The 12,232-nt window shown below is 43.4% G+C and overlaps 1 protein-coding gene across 1 annotated transcript in view; it reads left to right on the top strand.

Moving 5' to 3' along the window:
- The window catches only part of MARCH6 (membrane associated ring-CH-type finger 6), a 305,795-nt gene that overhangs the window by 159,268 nt on the left and 134,295 nt on the right, over nt 1-12,232 (top strand). Inside the window, exons 13-14 of the mRNA XM_029590037.1 lie at nt 10,300-10,368; nt 10,832-10,906. Of these exons, the coding sequence (XP_029445897.1) occupies nt 10,300-10,368; nt 10,832-10,906 (144 nt within the window). The remainder of the gene's footprint in view (nt 1-10,299; nt 10,369-10,831; nt 10,907-12,232) is intronic.

The raw sequence follows: 12,232 nt of genomic DNA on the forward strand, positions 1-12,232 counted from the left end.
TTAGCAATCTAAAGTATGCCCTAGATCAGTGGTTCTCAACCTTTTTTCTGTCGGGACACACCTGACAGATGGTTCTCACATGCGTGACACACTGACCCATGATCGTCACAGGGCTAGATGTAAATGTACAGTTTGCATCCACGGGAACCCCCCTGATCCACAATAATTGATGTAAAGCAGAATTATGACATTCCCCATTCAACTCACTCTACAAAAAAGATATTCTGGTTCTGGTGTCATCTCAGTAACAGCAACTCAAACTCCTTCTACTTTCAGGCTCAATAGCCCTACTTATGAAAAGACAGCAGTTTACCACCAATGCATGTCCTCTTGAGAAAACGCAACAAATAAGACTGATAAAACACTTACATGCTAGTAAAATATCTCTGTAACAGACACAGAACCGACCTAACATACTCCCAGGATCTGTAGTAATGCACATAAACTAATCCACACACAGTTATTCCTGTATTATGGAATACACTCAAACAGGAGCAACCCTATCTATGAAAAGGCAACACTACAAATATTAAATCAGGCCCTAAAAACCAATACACCTCTTATTAGGAAAACAGAACTAGCAAGCAGCTATAGATCCCCACACAGAAATAATTGTAAAACTATACTAATAAGCAGAATAAATGTTTCACAACAACTATGAACAGAATAACATCCAACAATTAAAAACTCATAAAAACTACTAAAAATTCTCCAAACACCAATAAAATATTTCAAAAAAAGCAGATACATCACATAATATTAAATAATTAAAATAGCAGTCAATCAAGAAAAATAAACTTAAAAAGCCACCTTTACTTACCCCCCTCCAGCAGCTCTCCTACTCCTCTTCCATGCAGGCTGTAGCACACACCAGAAGCAGCAGTAGTGGCTAAGCTCTATACTCATGGTCCTCTTCCTTAGGGCCCATGTCTCTCACACACACACACACACACCATACCAGTCATGCCCCCATGACCAGTTTCTGTCTCTCACACACCAATCATCTCCCAGTCTTTGACAAATACACCAGTCACCTTCCTGAACAGTTTCTCTCATGCCATACACACACACACAGGCTTCCCACTCCCGTGTTCCACTTACATATATGGGCTTCTCACTCTCATAATCACTTTCTCTTTCTCACATACACTCACCAGTCTCACTCCCATGCTTGTTCTCTCCACATGCACAGGCTTCTCATTCCCATAATCACTTTCTTTCTCTCCCACATACACATACACCAGTCACCTGATCTCTCTCATGCATACACACACACAGGCTTCCCACTCCCATGTTCTCTTTCAGATATACAGGCTTCTCACTCCCATGCTGTATCTCACACACTCCCAGCTTTCTCACTCCCATGCTCACTCTTCACATGCACAGGCTTCTTATTCCCATAATCACTTTCTTTCTCTGTCTCACATACACACAAACACACACCAGTCACCTGATCTCTCTCATGCATATACACACACAGGCTTCCCACTCTCATGTTCTCTTTCGGATATACAGGCTTCTCACTCCCATGCTGTGTCTCACACACACACAGGTTTCTCACTCCCATGCCCACTCTTCACCTGCACAGGCTTCTCATTCCCATAATCACTTTCTCTCTCTCTCTCTCTCACACACACCCGTCACCTGATCTCTCTCATGCATACACACACACACAGGCTTCCCACTTCCATGTTCTGTCTTACATACACAGGCTTCTCCCTCCCATGCTGTGTCTCACACACACCCAGGTTCTCACTCCCATGCTCACTCTCTTCACATGCACAGGCTTCTCATTCCCATAATCACTTTCTCTGTTACACACACACCCAGTCTCTCTCTCATTTCCATGCTCGCTCTCCACGTGCACAGGCTTCTCATTCCCTGAATCACATTCTCTCTCTCACATTCACATACACACCAGTCACACCGTCACCTTACCAACCAGTCTCTCTCATATACATGCACACACAGGCTTCCCACTCCCATGCTCTCTCTCACATAATCAGGCTTCTCACTCCCATGCTTTCTTTCACATACACCCCCACAACACCAGGCTTCTTACTCCCATGCTTTCTCACATACCCAGATTTCTCACTTCCATGCTTTTTCTCTCTCTCTCTCTCTCACACACACACACATCCCTGACTGTCTCACACTCTCACATACACATCAGTCATCTCCTTGAGCAGTCACTTTCATTGTCTCTCACATATACACATACATCAGCTCTCTGACCAGTTTCTCTCAATCACACACATACTCTCGATCAAATACATTCTCTCACTTACACACAGGCTCTCAATCACACACACATTCTCTCACTTACACACAGGCTGGCTGGCTGTTTCTCTCTCTTTCTGTCACTCACTTCCTCTCTCCCCCCCCCCCCCCAGCACAAATGGTAGCTGTTCCTCCTCCAGCCCCCGCAGGCCAAGAAGGAAGAATTCCATCGATCGCGGGAGGCTCATGCTGCTCTCTCCTTTCCCTTCCGCTTTCTCCCCCAGAGCAGGAAGATCAGCTGCCTCTCCTGCTGCCACCGGACTCCTGCTATCTTCGGGCGTCCAAACTTCCTGTCGGGGGGGGGGGGTGGGGTAGCGGAAGCGCAGCGCACAACATCCGCTTCCTCCCTCCCCCCCCCCCCCCCCCAGCAGGAAGATCGGCGGGCAGTACGGTCCGACGCCCGAAGATAGCAGGAGGCCGGTGGCAGCAGGAGAGGCAGCTGATCTTCCTGCATTGGGGGGAGGAAGCGGAAGCTGCGCGTGGCACTTCCGCTCCCCCCCCCCCCCCCGAACAGGAAGACCGGTTGGCTATACGGCCGCAGCAGCGCTTCCCCATGTGTGCAGTGATGGCGCGCAAGGCGTGGGTTCTCTTGCGGCACGGCCTTTCTTCTTCCCGCGCACCACTTCCTGTTCCGGGTCCGGGGGGGGGGGGGGGGGGAATGCAGGCGCGGGAAGAAGAAAAGGCCAGCCGCGGATGCCACAGCTTTTTTTTTTTTTGCACCGCTGCCGTTCCCGCTGGGCTTGAACGTGCTGATAGCCCAGCGGCAACGGCAGCAGGGAAGAACGAGCAGCGGGAGGGACCGGGAGCCATGCGACACACTAGTGTGTCGCGACGCACCGGTTGAGAACCGCTGCCCTAGATGAGAGGAGAGATGGGGAAGATATGGTACACAGTTAGGTATCTGAAAAAGTGTTAATTCACAAGAAGCAAACCTTTGTCCAGGGAAAGGAAGTTATAGAATATGTAGGTCATGATATGAGGCTCCGAGGGAGTAGACTGAGGAGCAATTTTGGGAAATTTATTTTCATGGAAAGGATGGTGGATGTGTGGAATGTCCTCCCGAGTGAATGGTGGAGACTAAAATAGTAACAGTTTTTAAAAAGGCATAGGAGACTCACAGGATCCTTAGTTACTAAAAGTGAAGAGAACAGAAAGCACAACCTAACAGCATTCTAAGTGTCTATAGTGCTGCACTTGCCTGATTTAGCAGGTGTTTGTGCTGTGAGAATGAATAACAGAGTGGTTAATATGAAATATTAGAAATCCTAGCAGAAAGTTTCTCTGATAATCTGTAGACCTAGCATTTAGGTCTCTCTGGCAGGTTGAAAATTCTGTAATAACTAGAAGTCCTACTGGAAATGTAGGCACTCACATAGCTGGGTCTTTGTGGCAGGCTATGCAATGAACCTAGAAGGCTTATTAGTAATAGTAACTGTCTGCATTAGGCTATGATGGTAGACTCACCTGCTAGACTGATTCTATCTGGCAAACTGCAAGTATTAACATAAAATAACATAAGACTTGCCATACTAGGTCAGACCAAAGGTCCATCCAAACCAGTATCTGTTTCCAATAGTGGCCAAACCAGGTCACAAGTACCTGCAGGATCCCAAGGGGTGGATATATTCCGAGCTGCTTATCCCAGGAATAAGCAGTGGATTTCTGCACTCTACCTTAATGGTTAATGGGCTTTTCCTCCAGGAACTTTCACAAACCTTTTTGGATAGCTACACTAATAGTTTCACTATATCCTCTGGCAATGAATTCGAGCTTAATTATGTGTTGAGTAAAAAAAAAATATTTTCTCGTATTAGTTTTAAATGTATTACCTAGTAACTTCATTGTGTGTCCCCTGGTTGTCGTAGTTTTTTGAAAGAGTAAACTGATTGTTTAATTGTTCTATTCCATTCATTATTTTATAGACCTCTATCATATCTCCCCTTTAGCTGTCTCTTCTCCAAGCTGAAGAGTCCTAACCTCTTTATCCTTTCTTAGTAGGTGAATTGTTCCATCCCCTTTATCATTTTGATTGCTGTCTTTTTTGAGATGTGACCAGAACTGCACACAATACTCAAGGTCGCACTATGGAATGATCCAGAGGCATTATTATATTCTGTTCTATTCTCCATTCCTTTCCTAATAATCCATAGCATTCTATTTCTTTCCTGATTGCTGCTGCACACTGAGCAGAAGATTTCAGTGACACCTAGATTCTTTTCCTCAGTGACTCCTATATTGAACCTTGCATTATGTAGCTATAATTTGGGTTACTCTTCCCTAAGTGCATCACTTTGCACTTGTCCACATTAAATTTCATTCGCTATTTGCATGCCCAGTCTCCCAGTTTTGTAATGTCCTCTTGCAATTTTTCAGAATGCTTTTGTGATTTAACAATTTTGAATAATTTTGTGTCATTGACAAATTTGATTACCTTATTTGTTCCCATTTCCAGGTCATTTATATATATATATTAAAAAGCAGTGGTCCCAGAACAGATCCCTGGGGCACTCCACTATTCACTTTTTTCCATTCCAAAAATATAACATTTAGCCCTACTCTTTCTATCTTTTGACCAGTTGGCAATTCACAATAGGACATTGCCTCCTATCACAGGACTTTTTAATTTCCTAAGATGTCTCTGAGGGGTTTTGTCAAATGCTTTCCGGATATCCAGATACTCTATGGGCCGGATTTTAAATGACCTGCGTGCGTAAATCCATTGTGCGCCGGCGCGCGCACAGCCCTGGGATGTGGGTAAGTCCCGGGGTTCGTAAAAGGGGCAGGAGGGGATGTGTCCTGGGACAGTTCGGGGTGGGACCGGGGGCGTGGTCGAGGCCTCTGGACCAGCCCCTGGGTCGGGTGATGGTGCGCTAAAAAAAATCAACGATGGTTATTTTAAATTAAATGTCATTAAAAGATTAAAACCTCTTCTATTCCCAAAAGATTTTAGAACAGTTTTACAGGCACGTGTTTTGTCGAGTTTAGACTACTGCAATTCATTATTTTTAGGCCTACCAGCAAATGTAACAAGACCATTGCAACTTATGCAGAACTCAGCAGCTAGACTTTTGACAGGAACTAAAAGATCTGACCATATTACCCCAATATTAAAGGGCCTCCACTGGTTGCCTGTTAAATACAGGGCTCAGCATAAAATCCTGTCCCTTATTCATAAAATGCTCTACAATGAAAAAATTGAATGGTTAACTTCATCACTTCATTTCCATATTCCTTCAAGAATCACTAGATCAACAGGTACAGGGATGTTGCCAATTCCTTCCCCTAAGATTGCGCATCTAAATAATGTAAGAGAAAGGACTATTTCTATTCCTGGACCCATACTATGGAACTCTATACCACAAGAATTACAATTGGAAGCAGACAAATTATTTAAAAAGGGCATTAAAACATGGCTATTTAAACAAGCCTTCCAAGAGATGTTATCCTAATGATATCAGACTACTGATTATATCCCAAGGTAATGTATATTTTTTATTTTATTTCTGCTCTTACTACACTGCCTCTCTAACTGTTCAAATTTTATAATTATTTAGTTTACCATTTTATTTAGATTACTATTTAATTTTTTTTCCCAGCGATAGCAGGCTGAATTAGCCATGCTGTCTGGGAGCGTCGCGACCAGATCAGTAGGCGGAGTTTCTCCTAGAATACAGAGTTTTGAACTCTGTGCGGCTGTGCGGTGAGGTTACCGCGCGATTGCCCGATTTACCTCAGTCTCTTTTTTTTTTTTTCCGCAAGCAGGACTGCACGTGGGGTGTTTTTCTCCTTCCTCATCTCTTCAGAATTTTTTCGATTTTGTCACTTCAGCGAAGGCTCCGAAGCCATCGGGGATTTAAATATTGCCAATGTGGCAGAATTGTCCATCACTGATGGACATAATTATTGCTTCATTTGCTTGGGCCCGGAGCATGACACAGCCTCATGCAGAGACTGTGGTCGGATGTCGCCCCGGGCCCGAAGACAGCACGCCTAAAAAATTGCGCGCCTACGGTTGCCTCATTCTTCGCCGGGGCCGGCGAAGAAAATAAAGAAGCCGCCTAGAAGATCGACTTCACTTGAAGGTGATTCGGCCAGGTTGGTGCCACCATCAGGGCCGCAAAGGGAGGTGGAGGTTGAGGCCTCTACTCCTTCGGTGGGAAGATTGAATGTGCCGTTCAGGGCACAGGGCTCTGTGCCCCCCTCGTTCCCGCTCCTCGACGCCGAAGCACTCTGAGCATGGGAGATGCAAACGGAGCAGCCATACGGTGCACGGGGAATCTCACGGCGCATTGACGCCACAGACAACTCACGACGCATCAGTACAGGGTGTCTTCTCACACGACGCATTGACGCTAGGTACATCGGGCAGCGCTTCTGGGAGAGCTGCTTCGCTATCTGGGTCATCTCAACATGATGTTGGGAAAAGGAAACACGTTAGCCATCACCATCATGGTAATGCAAAGCGTACAAAACATAAGGACCCACCTACAGCTCCACCATTGACCACTCCCCAAGATCCACCTCAATGTGAACATTCCAAACAGAAGGCTAAGAGGAAACATCTCCAAATGACAGAATCTCCACATACCGATTCTGACGTAGAAATAGTCCACCTGTCTACTAATCATTCGTCAGAGGGGGAGAGTTCTCAATCGGATTGGTCTTCTCAGAGATCTCAATCAAGCCAACATCTGGAACCACGCCGTCCTTCTCAGGATTTCTCTCTGGGAGCGCTGCCCCCACCTGCAGAATCACTTCCTACGCCTTCACATCATACATTAGCATCAAAGGCGATGTCACAAATTTCTCTTGCTTTGACTTCATTCTTCCATGATCTGGAAGAGATACATCCACGGATTCCGGGTCCACCGTCTCCAACTTCTCCTCCATGTCTCCCAATGGTCCTGTCACCAAAGCAGAGAGAAAAATTACTTCCAGTTCCGGATAAACCAGATTCACCACATTCACCATGGACTTCATTGTCCCCTTCGTCATCTATAGGTTTTCCGTCAGATCCCCCTGAGGGCCTTCCCGAACAGTATTCTCCGGAGGATTTATCCTACGCTAAATTCATAGAAAAGGTAGGATCTCTCCTAAACATTGAAACAGGAAAGGTACTCGACCCTCGGGCTGAGGTTTTAGGAATCCTGAAGATATTTGAAATGCCGCCTGAACCAACTGCTTTACCATAAAAAATATTTCCTGATGTTGCTCTTGTGTTAAACCTCGGGGAGCTTCATATCATGACTCCTTGTTCCAGAATTTTTTTCAATTTAGAAGGGCTTCTTCAGTCTGGAGCCAATTCTGTCTCCAAATAGTGATTGAACAGAACTGTTGGTGAATCTGCTAGAATCTCTCTGAGTGTATCACCTTGTCTATTTTCAATTATGAAAAGTTTTACATGAACTTTCTCCTTTAAATAGCTTGATATCTACCACACATACTCTTGCCAACTGTCTTTGAACACTGAACCTGTGCCCAGCAAAGTCAGCTGTTCTGTTGTGGGCATGGACCCTGTTGGTTGCACATCCCATGGTGCTTTAATTGTTTTACAATTCTTTATCAGCCTCTGCAATCTGATTGTTAGTAACTTGAAAGATATTGATGGCCACTCCCTTTGGAACCTAGTATAATTGTGCCCATTGACCCCAGTTAGGCAGTAGGTGTTTCAACTGAATGACATCAAAATGACCTCTTAGAGATTTAGGTATTATCCTCCACAAAGGCTTATCTAAATATTTTTTATTGGAAGATGAGTTACACTGTAGCCTAATCTTTTATATATGAAGTGTGTAAATTTATCATAAAGCAAAACACATACAAATAAAAATGTAAGAAAATCCGGAAGTATCTAAATACAGTATATTCCACAATAAATACATAAAGCCTGAAAAAAAATTAGCTTACCTGTAAGGAGCCTCTCCTTCCCTCAGTTTGTTTATCCAAATCCTAATTATAGTCCTTCAGTGTTACAAGCAGCAGCAACACCACTGGTAAATGAAGACCTCCTAGAACTGTGAGGCTTTTTACCTCTAGGCAACTGGTTTGTCATAAAGATACTACATCAACAGCTTTATTACACATTTAGGATTATGATGGCATTGATATCAAATGGGACCAGGAAATATTTTACAGTAAGTCTTGCATAGTCACTATTTTGAATAGCAGTGAGTCAGAATTGACATAAAATATTTTTCTCTAACCTGATACTTTTTCTTTCTTTTCCATTTGTTAGTCTTCATTGTCTGTTTTCATTCATTTCCCAAACTTCTGTTGTCTATTCAATCACTTAGCCCTTCATTTTTCCTCCTGAAATCTTTTCTCTCTCCCAATACCAGTTCATACATAATCACTCCTCTTCTTCCACAGCTTCCTCACCTACATTCCCAACTACCCCCCGCTGTCTGCACCTTCTCCCTTACTATCTGTCCATATTTGAGACCAGCCAGCAGATGTATCCTTCACTGATCCCAGGTGGTACAGTATACTACCTCCACTCTCCTTAGCCCCTCACTGCACTCCCTTTCTTTGGTGCACATCAGTCAGTATTGCCCAAGGGCTCACAGCATGGCTGGTGGCTTCTTGTTCTCTAGTCCCGTTCTTGTGTGCATCTCTAGGTAGCAGCCATACAGACACTGGCAGAGAAGGACATAAATTGTTGCTGATGTGAGACCTGCCACATGGTATCACAAAACAAAGAGCTTAACCTTGTGCTTTTGTGATGCAGTACCAGGAAAATTGTTCCCTGAACAGGTCAGTAGCCAAGTAACTAGCAGCAATTTAAAAAATTGTACTGGCTGTAACCACTACACTATAGAGCCAGTCCAAAAGATGGTTTAAATTTTCTCATATCTTTCATATTTGATATGTTTCATTTGTTGTATCCTGCTTTTTTTCTCACCATCCATTCATCCATCCACAATCACTCTCTTTCTTCCACAGCTACTTCTTCTCCTGCATTCCAAACCTTGGGATAAGCACAAAGGATCTCTGAGGGCATGGTAGGGATTGTAAAGCTGACTAGTTGATATGGATGGGCAGATTAGATAGGCCATATTGGTCTCTTGCTGTAGTCACGTTTCTTTGTTTATGCTTAAATGCAAGCATGTTAGTTTAGATGAGTTATGCTGTTCTCTGAGAAAATGAATTTCCCTGACATCTATGAAAGTTTAATGGCTATATCCATGAAGTTGTGGAAGACTATTTTGTTTCCCAGCCATTTGAGGACTGAATGACTGTATCATGGTACAGACCCCTGTCTCTGTAGACTGCTGTTCTGAATGTGACTCAGGCTGGTTCTGTCTGAAAGTTGTTCCCAGTAGGTGATCATTTGTATACTTCCTTTCACACCTGACACCTTGGTTAGCAATACCATCAGAGATATCAAAGATTGAATAGACATAAAAAACCATTGTCTTGTACATTAGAGGTGGTCAGTTAGAATACTGGTAAGGCATATTGTCATAATAGTGTAAGGAAGTGATGATGTTTAAAAAAAAATGTATAGCTTCAACTAAAATAAAATGCTTTACCATTTTAATGTTAACAGGAATGCAGTGAGCAGCAGAATGTCAAGGCAGCTCTGGGCTGGTTTCTCACACACAGAGGGAGGCCTGCGCTTGAACTAATGTGATCAGGTCAATGTGGACCAGGGCTTAGTACAAACAAGCAGGTTTCTGTCATCTGGACTGCAGTCAGGAAGCAATGAAATCAGCCCCTGGGCCTGGCTTACCTGCTGCCTGTCCCTATAGCAGCTTATATTAAACGGAAGACTGTATGCTTACCGCTTAACGTTTAATATTTCATATCTCTAGTATGTCCATGCTGTACTTACTTTGCCTATTTCAGCACTGACTTTACTGGAAAAAGTCTCAGTTGCATTATGACCTTCTGTGTTAGCTTCTAACAGCATACCATTCTGAGTAGGAGAGTGGAGGGAGAGAAATGTTAGTAACTTGGTGTTGCATAAAACAGTTTATCCAACAGTTCAGCTGTTCTTTCCTTGACCAGTTTTTATAGGGTTTGGCAGCTCTTATAAAGTTCCAGCGATCACGGCGCTTGCTAGGTGTTTGCTATATTGTTGTCAAGGTAACTCCCATGCTCTAAAATCTGAAAATACTTTTAATAGAGCAGCATTTACTTAAATACTTGGGGGTGGGGGGGGAGCTGGCCCAACATCAGTGCTGCCATGAGAGAGGTCTGGGCTTGATCGCCAAACTCATTCTATAGCTCCTCAGGCTGGCTGGTGCTGTGAATTCTGTGGTGAACATGTTCATAGCTCTCTGGGAGAGTTACTGGCCTTAACACAAAAGTGACATTTATTGGGGATTTCAAAGCATACAAGCCAGGATCTTGAGGAAACATTGCTCTGTGCTATGGGCTCAATTGGAGGGGAAATGAAAAACCCTGGATAAATGGAAATGAAAGTTCGTTGCATCTTTGCCAAGTAGGACTTGATGGTTCTTGCAAGCCCAAGAAGCTGGTGTAGGCTGCCAGATCTAAAATGATAATGTTTTAACATTGCTCTTTCTGTTCATTTTTTTTTCTCAAGGTGTCTTTATTAGTGGTCGTGGAAATTGGTGTGTTTCCGCTTATTTGTGGCTGGTGGCTGGATATATGCTCCCTGGTAAGAATATCAAGTTTATTTTCTAGGTCAGGTTAGTGTCTTCATGTTTTGAGGACAGAATATTGCTTAATACTCTGTGTCATGCTGTAGCAAATTCTACAGTACTGTGTATAAATGAGAAAGATCTATCATGTAATCAATGTGGGAAGTGTGTGGTAAGGATTGGCTTCAATCTCTAGCAGCTGTATATCATTTTCAGGTGACAAGTCCCTCATTAACCAGCCCCATACATACAAGGCTGGTTATTTCCCCATTCAGCCCTCAAAGTATATATGTGGGCCATGAACATAAGAAAATGCCATACTGGGTCAGACCAAGGGTCCATCAAGCCCAGCATCCTGTTTCCAACAGTGGCCAATCTAGGCCATAAGAACCTGGCAAGCACCCAAAAACTAAGTCTATTCCATGTTATCATTGCTAATGGCAGTGGCTATTCTCTAAGTGAACTTAATAGCAGGTAATGGACTTCTCCTCCAAGAACTTATCCAATCCCTTTTTAAACACAGCTATACTAACTGCACTAACCACATTCTCTGGCAACATGGACTCAGACTGAGTATTCTGTAAAGGTAAATATTTTTAATAAATTCATGCTGAAGGATCATATGACCTGTTGCAGGTGAGAAGTTCCAAGGTTAGTTTTCTAGATCTTGGAAATTGTTGTTTGTGGCAGAATTCTGTCAACCAGTCATGTCAACTGTCATTTTCTTTTCTTCTATGGTATGATTTATTCATTCATTCTTGTTTCTATTAATAGCTGTATATTCTTTGTCTACAGAGAGGTGATCACTTTCTTAAGGACTTCTTAGTGTTATAATCTGATACCAGTCTGTATGAGATCTCTTTGTGCTAGGGATATAACATTCCTTCTGAGAGATCTTTGTTTGCCTAGCAGTTATCAACAGACTGCAGCTATAATAGTCCTTTCAGACTGACTAACTTATTGGGAGAAGAACTCCTAGGATATTTTGTTCTTCCTTGTTGCTGTCACATTCAGCCTTTGTATCATATTCCAGTCTGTGCTTTAAATCCCAGTGTCTCCCAAATTCAAGCTTCTGTGTTATGCTCTAACATAACAGCCTTAAGAACATAAGAAATTGCCATGCTGGGTCAGACCAAGGGTCCATCAAGCCTAGCATCCTCTTTCCAACAGTGGCCAATCCAGGCCATAAGAACCTGACAAGTACCCAAACACCAAAAAGATCCCATACTACTGATGCCAGTAATAGCAGAGGACATTCCCTAAGTAAACTTGATTAATAGCCGTTAATGGACTTCTCCTCCAAGAACTTATCCAAACCTTTTTTGAACCCATATCCAAACCTT

The sequence above is a fragment of the Rhinatrema bivittatum genome, chromosome 2, assembly GCF_901001135.1.
Source record: "Rhinatrema bivittatum chromosome 2, aRhiBiv1.1, whole genome shotgun sequence".
NCBI lineage: Eukaryota > Metazoa > Chordata > Amphibia > Gymnophiona > Rhinatrematidae > Rhinatrema > Rhinatrema bivittatum.